General features: G+C 36.8%; 6 protein-coding genes and 1 long non-coding RNA gene across 15 annotated transcripts in view; 3 read left to right on the plus strand and 4 right to left on the minus strand.

Moving 5' to 3' along the window:
• Positions 1-49: 49 nt before the first annotated feature.
• LOC103843827 (COP9 signalosome complex subunit 7) lies at positions 50-2,275 on the minus strand. 6 transcript variants are annotated; one of them, XM_033278871.1, is made up of 9 exons: positions 2,024-2,275; positions 1,824-1,899; positions 1,655-1,743; positions 1,503-1,592; positions 1,368-1,412; positions 1,222-1,292; positions 900-1,038; positions 347-435; positions 50-265 (listed from the first exon to the last, which is right to left on the minus strand). In XM_033278871.1, exons 1-9 carry the CDS (start codon positions 2,186-2,188, stop codon positions 241-243), a joined length of 789 nt encoding a protein of 262 aa, XP_033134762.1. In that variant the 5' UTR covers positions 2,189-2,275; the 3' UTR covers positions 50-240. The 6 variants fall into 6 exon arrangements, 2 of the variants coding, with proteins under 2 accessions (XP_033134762.1, XP_033134761.1); XR_628155.3 differs by having other exon boundaries at positions 94-265; positions 347-418; XR_628154.3 differs by having other exon boundaries at positions 94-265; positions 347-421.
• Positions 2,276-2,375: 100 nt separating this feature from the next.
• Positions 2,376-5,680, plus strand: LOC103843828 (leucine carboxyl methyltransferase 1 homolog). Its single transcript, XM_009120612.3, has 14 exons — positions 2,376-2,514; positions 2,589-2,677; positions 2,749-2,882; positions 2,956-3,003; positions 3,082-3,166; positions 3,386-3,488; positions 3,590-3,710; positions 3,818-3,865; positions 3,988-4,071; positions 4,508-4,572; positions 4,848-4,899; positions 5,060-5,098; positions 5,203-5,322; positions 5,407-5,680. The coding sequence occupies exons 1-13, from the start codon at positions 2,447-2,449 to the stop codon at positions 5,275-5,277; spliced, it is 1,011 nt and encodes a 336-aa protein (XP_009118860.1). The 5' UTR covers positions 2,376-2,446; the 3' UTR covers positions 5,278-5,322; positions 5,407-5,680.
• Positions 5,681-5,867: 187 nt separating this feature from the next.
• Positions 5,868-7,696, minus strand: LOC103843860 (ras-related protein RABD2a). Its single transcript, XM_033278873.1, has 8 exons — positions 7,479-7,696; positions 7,338-7,410; positions 7,201-7,248; positions 7,086-7,133; positions 6,889-6,960; positions 6,659-6,814; positions 6,468-6,571; positions 5,868-6,202 (listed from the first exon to the last, which is right to left on the minus strand). The coding sequence occupies exons 1-8, from the start codon at positions 7,493-7,495 to the stop codon at positions 6,106-6,108; spliced, it is 615 nt and encodes a 204-aa protein (XP_033134764.1). The 5' UTR covers positions 7,496-7,696; the 3' UTR covers positions 5,868-6,105.
• Positions 7,697-7,970: 274 nt separating this feature from the next.
• On the minus strand, positions 7,971-9,050 carry LOC103843830 (protein mago nashi homolog). The gene is made up of 3 exons (XM_009120613.3): positions 8,768-9,050; positions 8,336-8,512; positions 7,971-8,248 (listed from the first exon to the last, which is right to left on the minus strand). Exons 1-3 carry the CDS (start codon positions 8,981-8,983, stop codon positions 8,189-8,191), a joined length of 453 nt encoding a protein of 150 aa, XP_009118861.2. The 5' UTR covers positions 8,984-9,050; the 3' UTR covers positions 7,971-8,188.
• Positions 9,022-13,134, plus strand: LOC103843832 (dol-P-Man:Man(7)GlcNAc(2)-PP-Dol alpha-1,6-mannosyltransferase). Of its 2 annotated transcripts, XM_009120614.3 has the most exons (20): positions 9,022-9,199; positions 9,277-9,362; positions 9,465-9,506; positions 9,590-9,635; positions 9,722-9,808; positions 9,892-9,947; positions 10,016-10,133; positions 10,211-10,269; positions 10,350-10,421; positions 10,514-10,577; positions 10,672-10,775; positions 10,975-11,046; positions 11,129-11,215; positions 11,306-11,373; positions 11,540-11,608; positions 11,687-11,769; positions 11,977-12,076; positions 12,363-12,428; positions 12,527-12,620; positions 12,702-13,134. In XM_009120614.3, the coding sequence occupies exons 1-20, from the start codon at positions 9,091-9,093 to the stop codon at positions 12,777-12,779; spliced, it is 1,560 nt and encodes a 519-aa protein (XP_009118862.2). In that variant the 5' UTR covers positions 9,022-9,090; the 3' UTR covers positions 12,780-13,134. The 2 variants fall into 2 exon arrangements, 1 of the variants encoding a protein (XP_009118862.2); XR_004450870.1 differs by lacking the exon at positions 12,702-13,134 and having other exon boundaries at positions 11,977-12,085.
• Positions 13,135-18,155: 5,021 nt separating this feature from the next.
• Positions 18,156-23,144, plus strand: LOC103843834 (very-long-chain aldehyde decarbonylase CER1). The gene is made up of 10 exons (XM_009120618.3): positions 18,156-18,400; positions 18,590-18,807; positions 18,900-19,132; positions 19,233-19,452; positions 21,233-21,608; positions 21,713-21,820; positions 21,907-22,107; positions 22,286-22,393; positions 22,464-22,637; positions 22,715-23,144. Exons 1-10 carry the CDS (start codon positions 18,176-18,178, stop codon positions 22,901-22,903), a joined length of 2,052 nt encoding a protein of 683 aa, XP_009118866.2. The 5' UTR covers positions 18,156-18,175; the 3' UTR covers positions 22,904-23,144.
• LOC103843833 overlaps positions 22,889-25,140 on the minus strand; it is a 2,480-nt gene continuing 228 nt past the window's right edge. Inside the window, exons 1-3 of one of the 3 annotated variants that reach the window (XR_004451269.1) lie at positions 24,192-25,140; positions 24,030-24,102; positions 22,889-23,948 (exon numbers count right to left, since the gene is read on the minus strand). The exon at positions 24,192-25,140 is cut by the window's right edge and continues 228 nt beyond it. This is a non-coding gene — a long non-coding RNA (uncharacterized LOC103843833). Of the gene's footprint in view, positions 23,949-24,029 lie in introns of all 3 variants that reach the window. The other 2 variants (XR_628157.3, XR_004451268.1) reach the window with 2 other exon arrangements.

A 25,140-nucleotide genomic window follows, 5' to 3' on the forward strand; every position in this document is an offset into this window, starting at 1 on the left:
TACAACAACGGATTCGATGAAATGCATAAACTTTTATGAATCAATCAACTGTACCAACTTTTGCTTGTCCATTCATATCATTTTTAAGTCGAATAACCACCGAATTTGTTCTTGCCTTGAGAAAGATACAAGGATACTTCATTATACAAGTTGAAATGAAATGCCAACAATAAAAAACCGCCACCAAAAGTAAATGATACGTCCATCAAACACCATTACAAATCCCTTTTTACTCTCTCTCTACCTTGTTACCGGATGCCGCCTCCTGCGATGATCCAAAGGTGAGTGTGTCATTTTTCATCCTAGTTCATCTAATACTTGTATCATATACCAGGGAAACAATTACCTCTTTGGTCGGATTCTATCTTCTTCATAGTCCATCACTCCACTTGGTTCCCCAAAAATCTCTTTATGCCCTCTGCTGTCAATGTCCCCCTGCCCACAATGTAAGTAAGACTACATCGACCACCACCCTTCCCAATCACATTTCATAATAGTCTAAAAGTTTTCTTTCTACAATCACCACTCCACCAACATTTCATTATTCATATACAACTAAATCGCTCCAGACATAAGGTGGATAACTTGTCCTATTTGTAACACAACGTTGTTTTCTCTTGAATAAATAACACGCAAGAAGAACTCCCCACAGTCGACTGGCTGAATCGCTCAAAGTATATAATAAAATTGATAGCTTTTTCAATCTATGATAGTACTGGAATTACAAAGTTGAAACAAGTTTTCTTAGTGGTGTCCCTTGATAAAACCCCATTTCAGTTCTCGGAATAAATAAGACAGCCAGACTCTAACTCAGGGTTACTAAACCATAATTAGTTTTACATTATATAATTGGTAGGAGGGAATAGTGAAGCCCTTAGGCCTCCAAGCCTATCACTGACCTTCATGGACAGAGACTTCTTGACTTCTTCCACTCCTTCTTCTGCTTCCTTACGATGTTTTTTGTCTATCTCACTCATATTGTCCGCCCATTTAATCTTGTCTTGAATAGAACCGAGAAGATTCTCTGATGTGTTTAACCTACACAAAAATTTAAGCAAGGCACAAACTGTTTCATGAGAAAAGGACACTTCACATAGAGCGCAATAGCAGGTCGGGGAGGTAAATCATTAGTTAGATAAATTCTCTAACGCCATGTGCGGGTCCTTTTTAAATAGAAATAAAGGACGCAGGAAAGCAAGGGAAGAAGAAGGAACTAACTACCAGTTTGACAATGTGTGTAACATATTCCCTAGTTGTCCTGGCCTTAGATCTCTACCAGCTGCAAATGGAACCTGAATATTTCCAAGAAATATATGACTCAGAAGCACAATGATTATATAGGAGAAGGAAGGAGAGAGAAAACAGACCTCGAAGCATCTTTTCAATTGATCCAGTTTGCCTCTAACAATACCCTGGAAGATAGTAAGAAGGTAGCAAAGTCAGTATCATGCTTGTTTACAAAAACAGAGAGAGAGAGAGAGAGAATTGGGGAGAGCACTGACCGCGTACATACAATCATTGATAAGAAAGTCCTCGAGTTGACGAACATTGGTGACATCCAACTCGGCCATGAGCGTATCATAAGGCAAAACCTAAGGAATAGTGAGAAACAAGTGGAAGGAAATGAGAAGAGAAGAGTCAAGAGAATACAAACCTTGTTTGACTCGGCAAGGGTAAGCACAGTGAGCTGTTTAAGCTTCAGGATTTGGTCAGGAGACAAGTGAGGGATACGGCTAGCATTGCCTAATAAACCAAAAACAAAATAAATAAGAAAGCTGCTGTATTATTGCCTAAACATTATTAAAAGGAGGTTCGGTTGGTACATTTGTAGTCAGCCCAGGTGCCATGGGCAAACAAGCGCAGAACATCCACGTATACAGAATGTGTGCTTCCTTCAAGCTGCAATTGCAACTTCAACAATTACTATTTCTACACAACAAACTTTTAGAAAAACAATCACAAATTCCCTAAGCAAGCAAGCATGAGAATAGTAGATCGTTGATGTAAATAAATTAGGGCAGACCTGGGCAACGTTGGGTAGAGCCAAAATCTCGGAAAAGGCGAAAAGAGAAGGATGCGAAGTAGCTTCGATGATGATAGGCAACAGGGCCTCGCCGTTGCAGGTAGAAGCTCGGCGAACCAGCTCATCAATGATCTCCGCCTGCTTCTGCTCCAGCTCCATATCCATTCCAGGGTTTTCTCTTCCGCACCACAGATCCGTCCGATACCTCCTCTGGGGATTACGTGTCTAAAATTAATAACATAAACATCTTTAATTTTGGGCCTATATACAGTTCGATAATTTGGAGAAGTAAGTTTTCCTTATCTCACTGCGACCTTACTGGGCCTAGGCCCAATCCAAATACCATCCATATACTCACATATTTTATTAGCCCAAAACAAAGACTCCTTCCGGTTCGTCACCAATCGGGGCTAGGGATTTGATATGGCAGAATCTCGCAGCAACAGAGCGGCGGTGCAGGCTACAAACGATGATGCATCCGCCAGTAAACTGTATGCATACTGCCCTCTTTCTTATTAGATTAGATCCTCGTAGATTGGACTGACGTGCTATGTGAATTTTGAAGGTCGTGTGTCAAAAAGGGTTACATGAAAGACGATTATGTTCATCTCTTTGTGAAAAGACCCCTTCGAAGATCGCCCATTATTAATCGAGGTAGGTGAGGTCACACACACTCTTTCTTATTACTCTGTCTTTAGCTGACCCTAGCTGGATTTATTCCCTAGGTTACTTTTCCCGTTGGGCTGCCTTCCGAAAGCTTTTGGCTCAGTTTCTGGAAAGTTCTAATGAACCTGCTCAACCCAAGAAACAGATACTCTCTCTCGGAGCTGGCTTCGATACTACTTATTTTCAGCTTCTGGTTGGTGCCTCCTTCCTCTTTCTTCTCAATTCTCCATTTTGCGTGCTTCTCTTCTCATTTTCCCATTTTTTAGGATGAGGGGAAAGCGCCCTTTTTGTACGTGGAACTGGACTTTAAAGAGGTACCCATTCTTTTCAACGCTCAACAAAAACTATTCCTCACTCACTCTGTTGCTAAATGGGTTTCCTTCTTACCTTAGGTTACAAGTAAGAAGGCTGCTGTTATCGAAAATTCCACCCAGCTGAGGGACAAAATTCTAGGAGCAAATTCATCTATTTCAGTTGGTGAGACTTGTAGAATGATTCTCTCTCTCTCTCTCTCTCTCTCTTTTATATAGATATCATGGATCTCAACTAGTTCAGTCCAGCTATTACTGATCTATCATTCTGCCACCTCTCCAAGCTAAATATGCAAATCCCTTTTTCTTTTTTTTACAGTTAGCTTGTACTTTTGTTAGTTACCCCTCTTAATTTATTATGTTGCGTTGCTGTTTACCTCTGCAGAGGAAGGCCAAGTTCTCAGTGATCTTTACAAGTTACTTCCTGTTGACCTGCGTGATATACCAAAATTAAGAGATGTTATATCATTTGCTGGTATGGATCCTAGGTATGCATGAACACTTTCCCTTTTATGTTACACACTCTTATGACATACTTTTTTAACCACTGACTGATGCTAAACCTACTTGATTCCTAATATCATTACAGTCTGCCGACATTTATTATTGCAGAATGTGTTCTGATTTATCTGGACCCCGATTCAAGCCGTGCCATCGTCAATTGGGCGTCAAAGACGTTTTCAACTGCAGTATTTTTCTTATATGAGCAGGTTTTTCTGGCTTTTTGTATCTACCTAGTTCTCAGCTGTGTTTTTTACCTTGTCTGCATAATATTGTAGATATAATCTTACTGCTGATGTTGGTTTTCGGTTTGCAGATCCATCCAGATGATGCATTTGGACATCAGATGATTATAAACTTGGAGGTAAGAATATGTACTTTAAATGTCATCATTTTGCCTCTTGGGTACATTTTTTGTAGATAAATAAATATACCTTCACTGCAGCTCGTTCTGATTTATTTTACCCGTCTGTTTCTGTGCTTCAGAGTCGGGGTTGTGCACTCTTAAGCATTGATGCATCACCGACTTTACTCGCAAAGGAGAAATTGTTTCTTGACAATGGATGGCAGGTGCGCTTTGTAGTTAGATATCAATATGATTAAATGCAGTCTTGTATATGTATTAATGCCTCCAATCTTGCATCGAGTTGCCAAACAATTTGACATACGACTTCAAGTTTTAAACGCAAATGTGCAAGGGTTTGAGTGCAAATTCTACTAACGAAAATGTGCTTGTCAAAATTGTATGCTATGTTATTGTCAATTCCTATATAAATCCGTTGTGGTAATGGGCTAACAAGTTGCATTATAGTGAATATTGGATCTTCATCAAACCGTATCTGTTTGAAGGACCAAAATGCAGTTTCCAGTCTTTCGTTCTGGTCGTGATTGCTGGTTGTAGCTAGATAATGTGTATTGTCTGATGGACGCACGGCTAACTTTCAATTATAGTGTGTAATCTATGGCCTTCTCATATCTTACTCTACTCTTTGTTCTTGCATATTAGAGAGCTGTTGCCTGGGATATGCTAAAAGTGTATGGAAGCTTTGTTGATACTCAAGAAAAACGCAGGTCAGCGCTGTAGTTACCCTTAAAATTATGTAACTGCGTTATAATTTTCATATCGATGATTTGGCCTGAGTTTTTTCAGAAAAGTTCTCTTTTACAAGAAAGGCCTAGTAAATGTTGATGAGTTCTAAGCTTTCCCTTGTTTTTAAGCTCTTCCTGTATCCTGTGTTTTTATTTATGTATTCTCTTTTGGCTCTCTTAAATCTCCAATCCATGACGTCTCTTTAGAAACCCTTGCTTTTCTCCTATATTAAAATAAGATAGTTGTGTGTTTTCAGGATCGAGCGATTGGAGCTGTTTGACGAATTTGAAGAGTGGCACATGATGCAGGCAAGTTCATCATCCACCTTATTAACTTAGTTTTCCACCCATTTTATGTAATGGGAATTAGCAAGGGTATCTCCAGTATATATGTTAGTTTTGGATGATGCGTCAGTGTTGATATAAATGTTGGTAAATATTTGATTATCGTTTTGTTTTTTTTCAACAGGAACATTACTGCGTCACATATGCTGTCAATGACGCAATGGTACGTAAATGAGGCATGCCCTCAAGTGTATTTGTAACTCAAAATGTGATTATTAGTTCTCGTTTTGGAGGAAAGTATTAGTAAAGAGCGTTGTGCTTTGACAGGGGATATTTGGGGATTTCGGTTTCACAAGAGGAAGCCCTGAAAGCATGAACATCTCATCTGCAATGTCACCTTGAAAAAGGAGGGGGGGGGGGGGGGGAGTGTTTTTTGTTTTGAAAACGGTAAATCAATGTTTCTTTCTTTCTACATATATTGGAGAAAATAATAACCCTGGATGATGAAAAGCATTTTCTTCTTCTTTGCAGGAAACAAACTTTTGAGATAAGATGACCGACTGTATCGCTTCGAGTTATCTGGGCCCGTCGTCGCCTCCTTGAGGCTCAATAACTCAGTTTCTTCTTCGTTTTGTTTCTGCTCTACTCTCTATTCTTGTTTGTCATACCAGTGAAAGACTGCAAATGCATATCTTCATTGTCTGTTTACCTTAAAATTTAAAAGTAACTGAGAAAATAGAGATTTAATTTCTCAAATATACGTTTGTAATCGACAGTAGCTTACGTAATAATTAAATTTCCAAAACAACAGCTGACAGCATATTTAATGACATTTGGTCGTTAATTTTTTTTTCCGTGATACCATTCTAGAAAGAGAAATTGCTTCAAAGTTATGAGACGTCTACTTTTCGTTATACTAGTCTAGAAATGCAGAAGAGTTCTGATGTAAGAAAATGATAAGGTAACTTGTGTTAAGTGAATAAAACAGTGGGTTATCTAATAAACATTGTTAAGCAAAACGACAGTATATAAATACACTGAAGGCAGCCACAAAAATGTGGTGGTACGAAAATGTTGATACGCAAAGAGAAAAACAGCCAACCAAAGGACAAGTGACCTTAATTACAGACCAGAAATGACGTACAAAGTACAAGTGAACTGAAGAGAAAACAATTTGGGCTTAAGGTTGTAGGACTCGAAGACTGAACGGAAAAGGATATTGCTAGGCAATCAAGTTGAGCAACAGCCATTCTTTTGGGCAACAGGCTGTCCTCTGATCTGCACCGTCGGCGGTCTGGCAATGTTCCCAGCTGGTTGGCTTGCCATACTGCATCCAAACCACAAATCAATTACTTTCCTTTGCGCCATAGACATTAACTGGTTCATTATGTATACTGATTGGCTACAGTCAAACTACATGAAAGTGAATTTTCAAATTTGAACACTGCAGGGTCAACATCACTCTACTCTAAAAGTTCCTTTTATTTCCCTTTCCTATTATAACATATAGCAGTGACCACTTTCTGGAGTTGAAAGTTGGTGTCTGGTGAATCTTAAGACCGCCAATAATAACAAGGAAGGATAGTAACTACCTCTCTTTGATGGATGCCGACATGGCCATGAAAGCCTGTTCCACGTTTGTAGCATCTTTTGCACTAGTCTCCATGAAAGGAATTCCAATTTCATCGGCAAAAGCCTTGGAGTGTACCAAAATTCATATCAGAAAAGCAAAGATGAGCACAAAACTCGAGAGAGAGAGAGGGAGAGTGAGTTTTGTCCGTACCTTTGCGGTTTCATATGGAACGGCTCTGTTTTCAGCAAGATCACACTTGTTTCCAACTAGGAGTTTGTTCACATTGTCACTAGCATAACGATCAATTTCACTCAACCATTGCTTCACATTATTAAAGCTTTCTTGATCTGTGACGTCGTAGACAATCTGCCACCACGGGACTAAGTTAGTACAGAAAACAAAAATACAACGGGGGAGAGAGAGAGAGAGAGAAAGGTTACAATGATTCCATGTGCGCCACGGTAATAACTGCTAGTAATAGTCCTGAAGCGCTCTTGACCAGCAGTGTCCCACTGAAAAGTATAAGGTCACACCATTGAGACTAGAGAGTAAAGACATGAGGAAATAAGAGAGTTAAAGAAGTTAAACTTGACTTGTTAACTAGTGTTTATAGAAAGAGGAGAGTAGAGTTGCATACAATTTGGAGCTTAATCGTCTTCCCGTCTTGCTCCACAGTCCGAATTTTCTATAGAAAAAATGAAAGAGATGAACAAACACGGCCTCCTAAAAAAATAAACTGTGAAAAAACTTACAAAATCGACTCCAATAGTGCTTATGTAACTTTCTACATACGAATCATCCTGCAAAAACACGGGCAATTGAGTCATGAAATATATAGCCAACAAGAACAGAAACAAACAAGAGTGCTCGATTAGTTACAAAAACTTACAGAGAATCTCAACAGTAGACAAGACTTGCCCACGCCAGAATCCCCAATGAGCAGGAGCTTGAAAAGGTAGTCGCTACACAGATTAAAAGGATCAAACAGACATGAGATCTATATCAACTAGCCGATGAGAAAAGAACTTACTACTCGGCGGGATTCATGGTGGTTTCGACTTTAGATGACAGCGAACAGAGGAAAATCTGGGGGTGGAGGGTGGAGATCTGTTTGTTTGTTTGTTAAAGAAGGGAAGGGAGAAGATAGAGGAGATTTATAGAAAAGGCCAACAAACGGGCCTTGGCCTGTATTCATTTAAATAAGGCCCAGAAGAAGCACCGATGGACCTTTTATTCTCTCTTCCACACGTAATTCATCTGCTTTTCGGGTTCCCTTTTGTTTCAAACAATATACCTCAACCTCACCTACATAAATAATCATGTCTCCATCACCCAACATAACAACATATTATCGCTCTCTCTTTCTTCTCCCTTCCTGACTGGTTTTAAATGTGAAACAAGTCATCTAATTTCATTACCAAAAGAGTTCTTGGACACAATGGACCGGCTTTGTGCAATTAATTATATACAGCTAGCTGAAAGATAAGCTTCACAACTGAGATTACGCCTGTCCTCAATTTACTATCGAAAATAACAGCATGCTTGCAAGTACCAAACCGTTGTGTCCACCATTTCCAATACCAACGCTCATTTAAGATTCATTGCAACAAAAAGAAGAAGAAATAAAACAGCATACGAATGAAACTCAGGGTTTTCAAGGTAACAACAACACAAGACAACGCAAATAGCAACCAAACTTGAGGCACATGCTCCCTCCCGGTAACTCAATTGGTTTCTTCTCTAAATAGGCTTGATCTTGAAGTGCAGAGAGATGAGCGAAAAAACAAGACATTTCAAGTCCTGCAAAAGAGCAAACAGAGTAAGGTAACTAGAGAAACACATAGTCAGAATCAATGACAAAATTGAGAAAGGAAAAAGAGAAGAGACCTGAACAAGATAGTAAAAGATGCGAAGACCTTCAGGATCATCACTGCTCTGGACATCAACGAGAGAACCAATCTTAGAAGTAGCGAAGGAGATATGCTCATTTCCCATAACGATCTCAAGCTCTTGCCTTCCAACACGGTCAGGTTCCGGCCACTTAAAATCATCTTCTTTCATTATCTACGCAAACAAAAAAGAGGAGGAGTCAGGTACAACATACTTACTAAAAGTGGCGCAGAAGCTCCCCGCACGCATGAGTATGATAGATGCAAAATCATCCATCATTACAAAGTACCATAGCTCAGGAACTAAATCAAAAGTATGGTCGCAAAGCCAATTTCAAACATAGATATCCCAAGGAAACCCTAATCGAGTTCCTTCCGACCTAGGCTAGGAATAGAACCAAATCTGAGGAGAGTTAAGAGAGAAAAAGACCTCGCTCTCGGAGACGATACGCTTGCATTCCTTGAGAACGGCGGGGGTGAGAAACACCTCCTTCCGGATCATCGTATCGTTCTTGTAGTTTGAGTTATTGGCGTATCGGAGCTTACCGTCCGGTCTAAACTCGAACTCCAGGAACTCGTGTCCAAATTTCCCCTTGTGCCCGACATAGTACCGCAGGTAGAACTCGTTTTCTTCTTCCGCCGCCATGGTCTGGTCTCTCCCGATTTTCTCTTCTGTCTTCAACCCCCAAAAGAAGAGAGGAGAGACATTCGTCTCTACAGATATTAATTAATGGGAAGCCCATATAAATAAACATGAGCCCAACATGCAGGCCCATTTTAAATCATCAATTTATCGTCTGCCTGATATCGACAAGGAAGTTGCCGACGGATTCGAAAATGGCCAAGTTTCTTCAATCCTATGGTAGTTGATTTGTGCATTGCTCTTTTCATTTATATTTCTTTTAAAACTATTAATTGAAACTTTCGATTGATTCGCAGGATATGATCTGATTCTGGGAGCTATAGCTGCAATTTATGTGCTCATGGCACCATACACTAAAGTGGAAGAGAGCTTCAACGTACAGGTACCCTCCTTCGTTTCAATTGCCAAAGATCTACACTCTCTCTCTCTCTCTCTCCGTTTTACTGAGTGGTCTCTCTCTCGCCTGAATTTGCAATGTGACCAGTCAATGCACGACATTCTTTTCCATCGCCATCGTTTGGACTCTGTGAGTGACCCCACCCCTTCTTCTTCTTCCAAGGCATGTTTGAATTCTACAAAATTTTCCCACTTGTGTTTTATTTTTGTCAGTACGATCATTTGGAGTTCCCTGGTGTTGTGCCTCGAACTTTTATTGGTAACTAACGACTTTTGGAAGGATGTAGTGATTCTCTTTCTATGGAATAGTATAAATTTTATCTACCTCATGGGTTCTTCTTGCAGGAGCCTTTATAGTCTCTTTCTTTGCATCACCCCTTGTGTTCATTCTCAGCTTCCTTGGCTTCCCCAAAATTTATAGTCTTGTTGCAGGTTCCATTTTCCCTTTAATGAAATCTCCAATCACTGCTTTTTTTCTTGATTTCTAAACCACAGTTCATTGACTGTTAATATAGCTCGTTTCGTGTTGGGCTGTATCATACTATCCACACTTAGATTTTTCCGGATTCAGGTTTGATGTTTATTTGCTTCCTACTTCTGCTTCTTTCTATTCCACACTGAGCCTCTTTAATTTGACAGATAAGGATAAAGTTTGGACATCAAGTCGAATCTTTCTTCCTACTTCTCACCACTCTCCAGTTTCATTTGCTTTTCTACTCCACTCGTCCTCTTCCTAATATTCTAGCTTTGGGATTAGGTGATTCTCTTTTCTCTTCATCTTACTTACTCTATTTGTATTCTCCTAGCTAATGTTGTGAACTCTGGTTTGCCCAGTTAATCTGGCATATGCTAATTGGTTGAAGGGAAACTTCTATTCAGCTTTGAACTTCTTGGTATGTTATCTATGATTTTCCTGCTAACGACCATCATATTTCTTGGATTTTTTCTGACATGCCTTTCATCCGATAATCAGATTTTTGCCACTGTAATCTTCAGATGCGATGTGATATTACTGCTTGGGCCTATCGCTCTCGAGTTTTTATTGGTGAGTGGGTGATGAACAGGTTGGTTTTCGATTATGAATGTGTAATTTGTTACTTCCTTCTGATGAGGATGCTTTACATTTATCAATTACAGACCAGATCGATCTCCTTCTTGAAAACGCTTAAATATTGTGTTGGAACCGCTGTGGTGGCTGCAGGTTAGTTAAAGTGCCCCTTCATTATGTAATATACTTGGCTCTTCCCTTCGGATACTAGTTTCCGAGTGTGGTCACGGAATATTCCTTAGCACAGGTCTTACCATTTCCGTTGACTCTATCATGTGGAAGAAGTTTGTCTGGCCAGAATTTGAAGTTTTCTGGTTTAACTCCATTCTGAATCGAAGTTCTGACTGGGGTGTATCCTTCAAAATTTGTTTCCTCTATTTATTTTTGTACAATACATAACCTTTTAGCATCTGTTTCACTGCCTGATTAGAAGGTTTAGATTTCCATACTTCACTGTGAATGGCAATTCAAAGCTTATTTTGCAAATATTGTGGCGCTTGTATTTTTATCAAATTCTGTGTTGTTCCTTGAAAATTAGTTGCTAAACCAGACACATTCCATTCACTGGTACTTCACCTCAGCACTCCCACGGTCTTTACTTGTAGCTTATCCTCTATCCCTGGTAATTACCGACCTTTGAGTTAGCAGATCTGATTGTATCTCTATTAATTTTTTCTCATCTGTTTTCTTTTTGGATTATGCAGTTTGGTATCTTACTTGACAGGAGGGTTCCATTCCTTGTTATTCCAGTTATATCCTTTGTTTTACTCTACTCTAAGCTTCCACACAAGGTATTCAGATGGATTACTTATCTCAGTAGCCATGAAATTTTCTTAACCAATTGCTGATAAAGGCTTCCCTATCTTTCTTGATATATGTAGGAACTCCGCTTTATTATTTGTTCAGTGCCAATGCTCAACTTATCTGCTGCTGTTGCTGCTAGCAGAATGTACGAGTTCTATCAGATGTTTGCTAGATAAGCTTTTAATCATAGCTAGAACGTTCTTTTATTCAGTCTCTCAAGAGCTGTTTTGATACACTTCATTTCTGAATGCCACTTAAACTTACTACCAACGTGGCCCTAGCTTGTACTATAATCCGGTTTCCTTGTACAGCTACAAGAATAGGAAGAAAACTATTTGGAAACTGGCAAACATGGTTATGCTAGCATTATTTGCAATCAGGTATAAATAGTAGGCAATTATCTTTGCTATGTAAGAGAAGGGAAGGGATTTGCTAGTCAACTTAACCCTATCGTATAGTGCAGGGTACACGGTTTTCACATTCATGGCATCTTACAACAACTATCCAAGCGGCTATGCTCTTAAGCGCTTGCATCAGATAAGTGAGTGACTTCTTCTTTTCGGGGTATCTTGTTATTGAAGCAGCGTTTACTTTGGAACCGAACAAGAAAATATGGTAGCCAGTCTTTGTTCGTCTCACATGCTACGTGTTATACATAATCATCTTTGTTTTGTGGGCTGTATTTACCTAGGGTTGATAATTTTCCTACGATATGATTAATTTTACGGGATGCCTTCCATGTTTTCAGGCCACCCTGCAAATGTAATGGGAGAAGAGTGGGTTCACATAGACACTTTTAGTGCAATGAATGGAATATCTCGCTTTTGTGAAAGTGCTTTTCCATGGAGGTGAGTGAGGTTGATTATTCTTTCTATGTTCTTAGCTGCCCTACCCCGTTTTATTGTTGGTAGAAGTAAAGGAGACATCAAGGTACCTCGCTAACAACGTGCGACTTGTAAAGGATCGAATTGTGCTAGAGAGGCATATGTTCGTTTGCCATATTCATTTTCTTGAGGACGAATACCACAAACTGGGAAAAGATCATATGTTACTCCACCGCCTTTGAATATGTAGAACAGGGTGTATCTGTTTAGCTATTTAGGAGGAGATATATTTTTTTCGTGTGCAATGCAGATACTCAAAAGAGGAAGAAATGGTGGTGGAGGAGTTACGAAACCGAAATTTCACCTACCTTGTGAAGTGAGTATATTCATCACAGAATAGAAAGCAAATTCTCAGTCAAAGAAGATACCATTGGGGGTGGTCAACATCTAATAAAGTTGTAATGTTTTGAGCAGCGAGCACCCGTCTGTGGATGGATACAAGTGCTTGTTTTCTGAAGAAGGCTTCGACAGAGTCGAACTGCGGCAAGGTTTCCCTCCCATTGTTCTGGTAATTTGGTTAGCTTGGGGAATATTTAATCAGAATAGGTGCGTTGGAATGCAATGTTGAGTTTAAGAGGTTGAGTTGCAGGTAAAAAGAGCCAAAGTATACGTGCACCAGGATATGAAGGCGGATGACCAGTTGCATAAGAAATGGCCAGGATGTTAGATTCATTGTTTTGGTCGATGTAGCACAGCTTTGTTATCCTCAGAGAGGAGAAGATCATGTAGCGATGTCCAGATATTAGTATACTTCCTTCCATGTGCCTGTCGCTGTTCTGATGCATTGTCCTGGTCGATGTATCACAGCTTTCTGAGTTGACTTTTCTGGTTAGAGACGTTCACCATTTCACTTGCCGGGTTTCCTACGACCATTCTAACACTTATTCCGCCTTAGTGTTGTGTGAATTTCCATGTAAAAGAGAGACAAAAAAACATAATTCTGATGGTGATTATGGTCCTTACTAATGTAAACTAAGAATGTTTACATTGTTTTTAATCTTCAAGAATGATTATATTAAACATTGGAGTGTTACAAGGTGAAAAATTTAAACTGGATGTCGTATACGGCACTAGGAAGTAAAGCTGGCGGTTCAACAGATTCAACCGCAAGTCAGCAGATGAATGAAGGAAGAAGGAAAGTATAAAATATTTAAATTTACTTCATTAAATTAAATGGAAGGCGTCGTTGGCCGGTGGAGGTGGGACAATTGTACATTGATGGGTAAAGATGAATTTTGGCAGGGCATCACATTCAATGTCCATTGGTTCCTCTCCTATCATATTTGAAGTTTGAGGTTTCTTTTCTCCTTTTCTTAGCTTAATTAATTAAAGTAGTAGTAATTACCATGTGTTTCTTCTTGTTCACGTATATGGTGATATCATGTCACATATTGAATCTACACAATGCACGTCCTTCGAACTTCTTTCGACATTACATATACTAGCTACGCGAGGGTACCTTTGTTTTTTTTTAAAAGTGTACCTTTAGATGGCGTAGACCCTCAGAGCTCTGGCGGAATGGCCATGGAGTCCCCTCCCCTTGGTAGCTTCAAATACCTCTTGGTTTCCCGCTAGTGCTAATGAGCATAGCATGCATGCACTCGCACGTGATGGCTGAAGATGAGGAGAAAGACCTTGGGAGACCGATGATAGTGACACTGATGCTGAAGAGAACAGTTCACAGCCTGATATCGCAGATCAGTGCGTCTCGTCAAAGGATGCCCATTGGGAGGAAAAAAATCGTGGGCAATATCGTTGAGTTAGAGCAAGTGGACTGAGACGCACCTGGGACGACCAAATCATCTTAAACACTCCCCTTATGTACCTCGCCAACATGAAGCTCCCAGACTCATCACACCTTCTCCTATATATGGAGAGTAGAAGGAGCCAGCCTCATGGCTCATTGGCTCTGCTTCACGCTGGTCCCGTCGAGTTACTCTACTACTGGTTCTACAGAGCTCCCCACGACTCCACCACCACTTCCTCTACTCTCGCTACCATTCTCACCACCACTCTATCGTCAGCCGAGCTCATAACGTGTACAAGTATCTTAAACCGTTATTTTCTTTTATATATTAATACGTATCAGTTTTCTAATTATTTCAATTTGGCAGCTGTGGTGCACCCCTTCGCTGAGCATATCACCTAAACACTACTCCTCACCATACCCATGGTAACAGTGTGGGATCCTCTTCATGGTTCCTGTAAGTGCATACATGACTAGCATTGACTTCATGATAAACAACATGGGAGTGCATTTTTGAGTTTTCCCCTAAGCGTCTCTTCAGCTTGTCAAAAAGGAACAAAAATAAATAACATGAAGGGGTATATTAGCCAGTGGTCGTATTAACAAACTCGTCAAATCTAGGGCTGTCAAGAATCTGGTACTGTCTACGAGTTATGACTCCTCAGTACGTAGTGTGGTTGGTGGGTGAAGGAATAATGAAAGAAGAGCAGATGAAGGCAAAAGAAGGAACACTCTTTATCCCCATTTCTCACTTCACGACCGACTAACTCCAAAAGGACTGTTTCTACCTCTACCAATCCACCCCAGCTATGCGTGTTCCCAAGTCTGCCCAAAACGACTCCTGTTAGGTACAACAGTACAACTTTGAATACATACAGAATGTTAAATGTATATAAATGATGTCTTTCTTTTTCCAGAGAAAAGAAAAGATATATCTGTTGCTTTACAAATACAAGCTGATATATGTGCAAATATATATGTACACACTGAATGGATATTAATTGTATATTTTCATATTCATATAATTTGGGGGGGGGATGGGGGGGGGGGAGGAGGGGGAGGAGGAGTGATGAGTGCATGGAGAGTAAGGGGGGCAACGCTTGATGTTGCCATGTTGGCCTGGAAGTACTGCGGTAACACACAACTTCTTTGGTCTCCACCCCATCGGGGAAGCTGCTCTCCGTCATGATTTCCAACCTCTCCAGCTTTCTTGCAACATCTTATCTGCTTCCCTTTCATTTTTGTTTGCAGTTTATCTTGTTTTAACCGATAATATATATGAGTTGCATTTGTTACGTTTGCTGCCACACACTGCTGTATATGTATTAGAAAGGACAAACAATTAGACCCATTGAAAAAGTAAAATCTGTAATACTAGCGAAAAGATCCAATGATTTGCTTATTTAAACAATCCTCCTAATAGAAAACCTTTACTGATAACAAAATGGAAAAAATAAATGAAAATCCCTTATATATTAATTGAGAAACATTTGAAAAGATGTAACCTCAATTTTGTATTAATTAAAAGAGGCCCCAATGCATAGGTGGCACTCAATTAGGTAGTCAATTAAATTCAATTGAAAAATAAGTAGGTCCACATTCGATTTTTATATGTTGTTAGATACATAAGTTGGTCAAACTATATGATATAATGATATGATATGATATTTTCTTTCCTTAAATAAAACCTACGGAATTACCATAAATGACTAATATATATATGACAATTAATGAGTTTAATAATAAAGATTTGATAACAATGTATATCTCCTCCATCATTTTTTGTTTAATTTTATATTATTAAAATAAATTAAACAATCAAATTAGCTATAAAAATAAAATTTAGATTTTTTCGTATATGTTATATTTTGAATTTTTAAAAACGACAATAAATGACTAAAACTATTAAAATTATTATGTTAAAAATTAATGATCAATGGTTTAACATTTTTATTATAAGAAGATACACATGATTTTAAAACCATATGAGTAAAAAATATCATTTAATAATAAAATAAATATATATATATATATATATTAAACACTATATACCATAAGATTACATAAATATTTTAATATTAAAACTTTCAATGAATTTTCAAGAACATTTATAAATTATAAATTTATTAAAGATTTCAGATTGAAAATTTTGTTATCGATGATTTAAATATTTTGTTATAAAACGATATGAACGATCATAGAACCGTATGATTATAAATTCTTATTTAATATATAACTATGCAAAATATACTATTCCTAGAAAAATAGGTTGGTCCATCTTAACTTATATTACACTTTTTATTAAACTAACTATCGAATTGATAAATAACGTACCAAAAAATGTTTTGCACTTTCCTTAAATAAAAGCTACGAAATTACCTAATATGATTAACGTATATGTGAAAATTAACTATAATGAATAATAAATATTTGATAACAATTTTTGTATCTTAGTTCTTTTTTTAATTTTATATTATTAAAATATATTTAAAAATCACATTAAATATATAATAAAAACATTTATAATTTTTCTTATATGTTATATTTTGAATTTTTCAAAACGTCTATAAATTATTAGAAATTTGAAGATCCCCACTCTGAAAATTTTGTGATCAATAGATTATTTTTTTGTCATAATAAGTTACAAATGATCATAAAATTGTATTAATATGAACTTTTATTTAATATTATAAGAAGATACACATTATTTTAAAACCATATGAGTAAAAAATATCATTTAATAATAAAACATATATATTTATATATATATATATAGATTATACTATATACCATAAGATTACATAAATATTTTAATATTAAAACTTTCAATGAATTTTCACAAAAACATTTATAAATTATAAACTTATTAAAGATTTCACATTGAAAATTTTGTTATCGATGATTTAAATATTCAGTTATAAAATGATATGAATGATCATAGAACTATATGATTATAAATTCTCATTTAATAAATGACTATATAAAATATACTATTCTTAGAAAAATAGGTTGGTCCATCTTGACTTACATTATATTTTTTATTAAACTAACTATCGAATTGATAAATAATCTACCAAAATTTTTTTTGCACTTTCCTTAATTAGAAGCTACGAAATTACCTAATATGATTAACGTATATATGAAAATTAATTATTATGAATAATAAATATTTGATAACAATTTTGGTATCTTAGTTCTTTTTTTTTAATTTTATATTATTGAAAGATATTAAAAAATCACATTAAATATATAATAAAAACATTTATATTTTTTCTTATATGTTATATTTGAATTTTTCAAAACGTCTATATATTATTAGAAATTTGAATATCCCCACTCTGAAAATTTTATGATCAATAGATTATTTTTTTGTTATAATAAGTTACAAATGATCATAAAATATAACGCATATGAATTTTTATTTAATAAATATTCAAACTAAATAATATATATATATATATATATAAACACTAATGATTTAAAGCAACAAGATTGGCTGATCAATTTAGTCGTCCCGTTGAAATCTTTCAAAAGTATGTGAAAGACTAAAATCAAAGTAAATATGGATTTAGAATAGTAGTTATATTTTACTAACCAAATACCGAAAAAATCGAACCGAACCGAAACCAACCCGATATCCGGATTGAACACCCGTAATCCAAATGAAGCCAAACTATTGTTTCATTCTCCAAAATATAATAAAAATAATAACTTAATCCCGCGCAAGGCGCGGGTCTTATCCTAGTAGTTTATAAACGCTAGCTCATAACTAAGTTAACAAAATATATAAATATCTGGGTGCATCATCAGATCAATAGTTACAACCACTTTACGAGGTATTACTTCAAATGGGCCTTACACACTCATGGTATACCTAATGAAGGAGTGAGTAGGGTATACGTACCAGTATATATTTGTGGCGGTGGGAGAGATAGAGTTACTAAAAATGAAAATGTAGAAGTATTCAATGCTTGCATAAGAAGGCGTGCCCTGTTTTATGTTTTCATTCATTTAATGTTGGAGCAACAGACACTAGCTGGCGCTATAACGTGAATGAGGATGATCCTGAATGGCTACTAGTTGCTGAAGCATCAATCACCTCATATTGCCTAACTTGGCTCATCTGTATTTTAGATAGGAAATTGACAGACTTTCATTATACAAACTAAAAACACCAGATTTAGAAAGCCATATCTACGTTACTGATGAATATCTTTGCTTACGTGAGGATATGATATAATCGGCAATCGATATTCGATAGGTGTGGGGGTGATTAGCTGAGTGTCATAAATGAGGATCCATGTGGGAAGTATCGAATGGAGGAGTACATGTTTGGTCCAGGTAGGGCCCTCACAGGGAAGTGGGCTGGTGGGAAGATAGGGGTTGGCTTCGTCATTCTACATCTACCAAAGAGTTTGATACCTTTCTATATAATGTACTCATCGGCCGTAACAAAGAATTGGAGTACATTCGACGGTATAATGGCTACGAAACCAGGCATCCTCACCGATTGGCCTTGGACACCCCTTGGGAATTTCAAGGTGCATTATTTTTTCTTTCTCTCTTTGCTTTGTCTATTTAATTATTATATATATTGTTCTACTAAAAACACTATTACATAGTATATATAGGTTGCACAAAAAAATATAGTATATATATATAACTCGTGCTTATGATCGAATCCCGTTTCTGATGCATGATATGGTACGTGGAAACAATTAATACAATAGTACATAGTAATAGCACCATGGGCGGTCCATAGCACATACAGGTTTGTGACTGATGATCCGGTGGATCTCGGATACTCCCTCGTATTACCCTTCTTGCTCTTCAGAATTCTTCACAACCAGGTTTGGATCTCTCTTTCCCGTTACTATACAACCAAGGGAAAGAGGCGCATCCTGGACAAAGGTATCGACTTCAATCAGGTCGACAGGGAGACCAACTGGTGCGTTTTCTACTTTGTTTGTCATTTTATATAACTGCGTCGTTTGTGCTTTATGCGAGCTAAGTATGTATTCTTGATATTTACACGCGCAGGGATGACCAAATATTGTTCAACGGATTGCTGTTCTATATAGGGATCATGCTGCTGCCGCAGGCGAAGCAACTTCCCTTGTGGAGGACAGACGGAGTGTTGATGGCGGCGATGCTTCACGCCGGGCCGGTGGAGTTCCTCTATTATTGGCTCCACAAAGCTCTTCACCACCACTTTCTTTACTCCCGCTACCATTCCCACCACCACTCCTCTATCGTCACTGAGCCCATCACTTGTAACTCTTATTTCTTATCTTTTATAATTTCCATCCAACATACGTAAAGTACACTTTTTCACGTCTAATTAGTAATATATATTTTAATCATTATATGCAGCGGTGATACATCCATTTGCGGAGCATATAGCATACTTCATTCTTTTCGCCATACCATTGTTGACAACGTTGTTAACGAGAACGGCATCCATAGCGTCTTTCGCCGGATATGTAATCTACATAGACTTCATGAACAACATGGGACACTGCAACTTCGAGCTCGTCCCTAAGCGACTTTTCCACCTCTTTCCTCCTCTCAAGTTCCTCTGCTACACTCCTTCGTATGTCCTTGCACTTCCGTCTTTCTATATATATACATAAATATTTATATATATATATCTCCTATATATTATTTGAGAAGCATTACAACATATTTTTTGTAGTTACGTGTCATCACTAGAATGATTCTTAGAATCTTTAGAGAAATATGTTAGTCCATCTAAATATATAATAAACTTTTTATTAAACTAACCATAAATACATTATTAATGTGCTTTATTATTTCCATAAATTAAATTACAGAATTACCTAATATGGCTAAAGTATATATGACAATTAATGAATTTAAATAATAAAGATTTGATAAAAATAAGTATATCTTATATTATATTTGTTTAATTTTAAACTATTACAATAAATTAAACAACCATAGTAGTCATTTAATAAAAATTAAAAAATTATTTATATGTTATATTTTGAATTTTTAAAAACGAGTATAAATTACTAAAACCATTAAAAGTTTCAAATTCAAATTTTGTGATCTATGGTTTAAAAATTTTGTTATGACATGATACAAATAATTAAAAAATTATATAAGTTGAAAGTCTCATTTAAGAAGTATTAAAAGTTTAAAATATAAAAAATATATATATGTATATATATATATTATTTTAAATTAAATTATATGTCATATAAAAAATAAATAAATATCTTAATTTTGAAATTTACTTTGAACGATTTTATTTTGACAAAAAAATTGAAAAAATATTGACAAATTAAATTTTAAAAATATAATAAATTAATTAAACTATTAATCCCACAATAAAATTTTTGTTATCAGTAATTTAAATTTTTTGCTATAACAGATACAAATGATAATAAAAAAAATATGAGCAAAAAGCATCATTTAATAAATATTAATATTAAAATATGCTATATATATCTTACTATCATTTAAATTTAATTATATACTATATCAAATAGAAAAAAATATGTTTTTGGATTAATAAATGTATTTATATGTTCGCAGCAACTTAGTTATATAGGTAATAGTTACTGATTTTTTAATTATTTAATATATATTTATTATTTCATAAGAAGTTAGAAACATATAATATATAAAATAATTTATATATATAACGTTCATTCCGTGCAAGGCGCGGATCTTAACTAGTATACATTTATTTCTGTCGGCTATATAAATCAAAGTTAATTAGTACCAAATTTTGTTTGAAAACAATTTTGACTAACCTATGCATTAACCGGAAACCATTGTTTATATAAAAAATACAAACAACGATTATAGGTGACGTGAAATAACTACCGGAAACCATTGTTTATATAACAATTTGGACTACCCGCATCAATTGCATTTTTTTTTCAAAAAAATATATCAGTTGCATTTCATGTCTAAAAAGGTGACGTGATATACTTGTACCCGTTATTTGGTTGTTAACTACCGAATCCGTGGACCACACTTTTTTTGTACACTAAAACTTATAACATATTGTTTCCCGACGTCCTAAGTAACATCACTAAAATTGATGAACAGGATTTAATCTATAGGCACATAATCCAGCTTTCCACAATTTTATGTATTTAGAGTCTAGTTGACAAAAAAAGAAGAAGATGTATTTAGAGTCTATTTAACCAAACAGCCTTTGAAAGTAAAAAATCAAATTCATTAGGGTATATGGCCACTCTAAAGTGTAGAGTTATTAACAGTTCATCTTTTTGTTTTACGTATATGAATCGATAACGAGCGCAATGTGATAAAACACTCTTATTGTTATATAATATCATTCTTTTTGGATGATAAAATGATCATAATGAGAATTGCAGATTCCACTCACTGCACCACACCCAATTCCGGACCAACTACTCCCTGTTCATGCCCTTGTATGACTACATCTACGGCACAATGGATGAAACCTCGGATACATTGTATGAGAAATCTCTAGAAAGAGGAGAAGATAGAGTGGACGTCGTGCACTTAACTCACCTGACGACGCCCGAGTCCATATACCATTTGCGGATTGGCTTGGCTTCATTTGCCTCCTACCCCTTCTCTTATAGATGGTTCATGGGCCTTTTGTGGCCTTTCACATCTCTCTCCATGCTCTTCACTCTCTTCTACGCCAGCCTCTTTGTCTCTGAGAGAAACTCTTTCGAGAAGCTCAACTTGCAGTCTTGGATCATACCCAGATATAATCTGCAGGTTCTCATCTTTTTCAGCTTAATTTTTGACTCTTTTGTGAATTTTATTAGCTGTATAAGTAGTTTAGGTTGGTTTACTGATGCACTGAGATCTAATGCATGCAGTACTTGTTAAAATGGAGGAAAGACGCGATCAACAACATGATTGAGAAAGCGATACTGGAGGCAAATAAAAAAGGAGTGAAGGTGCTTAGCCTGGGTCTCATGAACCAAGTAAAGAAACACGCTTCCACTGATTTGGTTTTACATTGGTGTGAGATGTCATTTCATAATATTAAAACTGTGGTGGGTTGGAACAGGGGGAGGAGCTAAACAGGAATGGAGAGGTGTATATTCACAAGCATCCAGAAATGAAAGTAAGAGTGGTGGACGGCAGTAGATTAACAGCAGCCGTTGTGATCAATAGTCTACCCAAATCAACGACAAAAATAGTGATGACAGGCAATCTCACAAAGGTGGCATACACCATCGCCTCTGCTCTTTGCCAGAGAGGTGTTGAGGTTGTGTTTTTCTCCTCCGTTTTCCCTTTTTATTTTTGCTTGTCATTGCCTAAAGTAAAAGACAAATGAGTTTGAATTCCATATGTCCATAGGAGAAAGCTTAAGTCCGCAACTTCACTTGTCCAAGCTTTCTTAAGTTGTATAATTCATTACATTTTCTTGTAAATTTTATCTGCAGGTCTTGACTCTATTACCAGAAGAGTATGAGAAACTAAGATCACTTGTTCCACAAGAATGCAGAGACCGTTTGGTCCTTTTAACCTCTGAAACACTCGCATCAAACAAGGTAATTAAGTATACAATAAAAGTTGCAGAACAATCGAAGAGCATATTAAACTAATGAATTTTGGTTGAAGGTATGGCTGATGGGAGAAGGAACAACGAGAGAGGAGCAGGAAATGGCCACAAAAGGAACGTTATTTATCCCATTCTCACAGTTCCCCCTCAAGCAGTTACGAAGAGATTGTATCTATCATACTCCACCGGCTTTAATAATTCCAAAATCTCTGGTCAATATCCACTCCTGTGAGGTATGTATACAAAGCTATCCAATCCAATTAAAAGTTTTTGCAGATATCCTAACTAACTAAATAAAACACATATGCAGAACTGGTTACCGAGAAAGGCGATGAGTGCAACTAGAGTGGCTGGCATATTGCACGCCTTAGAAGGATGGGAAATGCATGAGTGCGGCACATCCAATATTCTTCTCTCGGATTTGGACCAAGTGTGGGAAGCTTGTCTCACCCACGGCTTCCAGCCTCTGCTGCTTCCACATCACTTCCAATACCCCTGATTCCCTACTTTCAGATGATGAATATTGTTTCCGTAATTGATCATATATGATTTACAGTAAGCCTCTAGACAATGGATCCAGAATTTCACCTCTGTATTCTTAGCTGATGGTTTCACTCGATCTATGGCTGATACAACTATATGTTTTTCAAGAAAACCTACTATTTTATTGCAATGCTTGTGTTATACATTGCTGAATATCTATTGCTAGTAATAATGCTTCTGATTTGGCATTTTTCAAAGCTTTTTTGGTCTAAAACCTGCAAGATAATCCAAATATATTTCTGTTTGTGAAAGAAAACATTGCCGGAAGATGATGGTCTTCTTTGTTATAAACAATGTATCTCTATGGATCAATATGCTTCGCTAATTAAGAATATATGGCGATTCATGTAATCGAAGCTGACAGGCTCCTATAGACAAACCTAGCTCTTAACAGTGACAGGTTATTTACGACATCAGAGAACAGTAAGACATTTCACTATTTAACCCATTAGATCAACACGTGCATTGCTAACAACTAACAAGCAACTACACAGCCTCATCAATTGAGCCCAACATGGGTTCTCGTTTCACAACTACATTGTGAACTCAAAAGCCACATGCAGTGTCAAGGTCTTAGCAATTAGAAACCAATATAGCTTAATCTTAGAAGCATTTCATCAGAGTTCAATGGTTGTGAGACGTTTACTGGCAGGAATGTATGATTTTTCAGGATATATATGTAGACAAGATGAACAAGTCCATGCATAAAGATATGACAAAAAGCTAAGGAAAGAAGCAGCTTTATACATGCCTATGTACTGACCACCAACGGAAGCAAGACAGAACCAAATCTTTTGAGGAGCGGTAAGGCCGGGGCCTTCAAATCCTGTTCTAATAAAAGGAGACGGAACATGAGTGAAGAGGAAGAGAAGTAAAAGAGAGTACTGAAACTGAAATAATAAAAATATCTTTCCCCAATTGTTGTGCTACTCTTTCTGGGGTCGATAGGTTTTTCAACCCAAACAAAGAATCAAACTCAAGGAAAGCAATATCATCCATTTCTGGTTCGCATTGAAAGAGCTTTCCCAAATCAAAAGATGAGCCGTGATTTAAAAGAAGAAAGACTGAGAACTGGAATATACCTTCATTAAAGTGAAAATCTTCACCATGAACATTTCAACGTCTAGACGTGCAACATCCCCTAGAGATTACAACCTGTATTAATTGACTGCCGAGAATAAGATAAACCAAACCCCACATCAGTCAGCCACGAGAGAAAACAAAGACGAAATCTGACAACATACCAGGTGGTAAGCGAGAAGCGATTGCAATTGGATTCAAGCGGTGATGTGATTAATTTTGTATACGTCACAGTATAACTTTAGACTAACAAAACGTAAATCCTCTTTCTTAATTTTTTTGTCTTATTGGGCCAAGTTTTAAACTCTGTTAGGCCTACATTTGAAATCCACTTAAATCTGCTAGGTAGACAAAACCTTGCGGACGAAGTTAAATGGTGTGCGTGTCCGACGTGGATAATACAAGGCCGTCCGATTGTAAATATATCCGTTGCTGCTATCTTTTTAAAATTCTATCCGTGTTTTTCTTGAAGATGCAATGACGATACATATAAATAAAAGCAGAGAAACTACTTTTAGTTTTAGGGTTTTTTGGGTGAATATTCGGGAGATAACTACAGTTCTTCGATGAGTTGTACAAGCCGACATTCTTGAAATAGTCAGTTTGCAAAGGTATGATCAATCAATCATTAAAGGATCGAACTTTACCAAAAACCCATCTGCATCAAACCATCATCATCATCATCAAGAACAAGAATCCAACCTCTGGAAATTTTTCTTTTTCCCGATTTCTCTTAGATAGTGGGACCTAAGGTTTCCTTCTTCCGATTCTTCTTCGACGGATTCCGCGACGGCGCGCGGAGCAATCTTAGGGATGGCGGTTCTTCGAGACGAGTCTCCTTCCGGCGCGGCTCCTCCCCGAAAAGAAATTGTAAATCTCTAAATCGTAAATTTGTTTTTCTTCTGTTCTTGTCCTGTTCTTGCGTGAAATTGAACGATCGGTTTGCTTTCTTCATCCTCTTTGCTGTTTTGTTTTAGTATGGTTTAAGATTCCTTAACCGTTCATTATTTACTTTTTGTAGTGATCTTCAATCTTCTTAGATTGGAAAGCGCTTAACTTTGCGACGTTCGCCACCACCTTTTTCACCGTAATTGATCCATGTTGTCGGAGAGC

This window comes from Brassica rapa, chromosome A09, assembly GCF_000309985.2.
Source record: "Brassica rapa cultivar Chiifu-401-42 chromosome A09, CAAS_Brap_v3.01, whole genome shotgun sequence".
In the NCBI taxonomy this organism is placed as follows: Eukaryota; Viridiplantae; Streptophyta; class Magnoliopsida; order Brassicales; family Brassicaceae; genus Brassica; species Brassica rapa.

Excerpts from the sequence above, each read along its gene's own strand:
- LOC103843827 (XM_033278870.1), bottom strand. The coding sequence starts at position 2,188 with ATGGATATGGAGCTGGAGCAGAAGCAGGCGGAGATCATTGATGAGCTG. Across the intron at positions 1,744-1,823 it reads CACCTGGGCTGACTACAAAT|GCAATGCTAGCCGTATCCCT; the intron begins GTACCAACCGAA and ends TTGGTTTATTAG. Across the intron at positions 266-346 it reads GATAGAATCCGACCAAAGAG|GAGGCGGCATCCGGTAACAA; the intron begins GTAATTGTTTCC and ends GGATCATCGCAG.
- LOC103843828 (XM_009120612.3), top strand. The coding sequence starts at position 2,447 with ATGGCAGAATCTCGCAGCAACAGAGCGGCGGTGCAGGCTACAAACGAT. Across the intron at positions 4,573-4,847 it reads GATACTCAAGAAAAACGCAG|GATCGAGCGATTGGAGCTGT; the intron begins GTCAGCGCTGTA and ends GTGTGTTTTCAG. Across the intron at positions 4,900-5,059 it reads AAGAGTGGCACATGATGCAG|GAACATTACTGCGTCACATA; the intron begins GCAAGTTCATCA and ends TTTTTTCAACAG.
- LOC103843860 (XM_033278873.1), bottom strand. Across the intron at positions 7,134-7,200 it reads GCACTATTGGAGTCGATTTT|AAAATTCGGACTGTGGAGCA; the intron begins GTAAGTTTTTTC and ends TTTTTTCTATAG. Across the intron at positions 6,572-6,658 it reads TTCCATATGAAACCGCAAAG|GCTTTTGCCGATGAAATTGG; the intron begins GTACGGACAAAA and ends GTACACTCCAAG.
- LOC103843830 (XM_009120613.3), bottom strand. The coding sequence starts at position 8,983 with ATGGCGGCGGAAGAAGAAAACGAGTTCTACCTGCGGTACTATGTCGGG. Across the intron at positions 8,513-8,767 it reads GTATCGTCTCCGAGAGCGAG|ATAATGAAAGAAGATGATTT; the intron begins GTCTTTTTCTCT and ends TTGTTTGCGTAG. Across the intron at positions 8,249-8,335 it reads TCTTTTACTATCTTGTTCAG|GACTTGAAATGTCTTGTTTT; the intron begins GTCTCTTCTCTT and ends GCTCTTTTGCAG.
- LOC103843832 (XM_009120614.3), top strand. The coding sequence starts at position 9,091 with ATGAGCCCAACATGCAGGCCCATTTTAAATCATCAATTTATCGTCTGC. Across the intron at positions 9,636-9,721 it reads TGTGCCTCGAACTTTTATTG|GAGCCTTTATAGTCTCTTTC; the intron begins GTAACTAACGAC and ends TTCTTCTTGCAG. Across the intron at positions 10,270-10,349 it reads ATTCAGCTTTGAACTTCTTG|ATTTTTGCCACTGTAATCTT; the intron begins GTATGTTATCTA and ends TCCGATAATCAG.
- LOC103843834 (XM_009120618.3), top strand. The coding sequence starts at position 18,176 with ATGGAGGAGTACATGTTTGGTCCAGGTAGGGCCCTCACAGGGAAGTGG. Across the intron at positions 18,401-18,589 it reads CACCCCTTGGGAATTTCAAG|TACATAGTAATAGCACCATG; the intron begins GTGCATTATTTT and ends TTAATACAATAG. Across the intron at positions 19,453-21,232 it reads TTCCTCTGCTACACTCCTTC|ATTCCACTCACTGCACCACA; the intron begins GTATGTCCTTGC and ends TGAGAATTGCAG.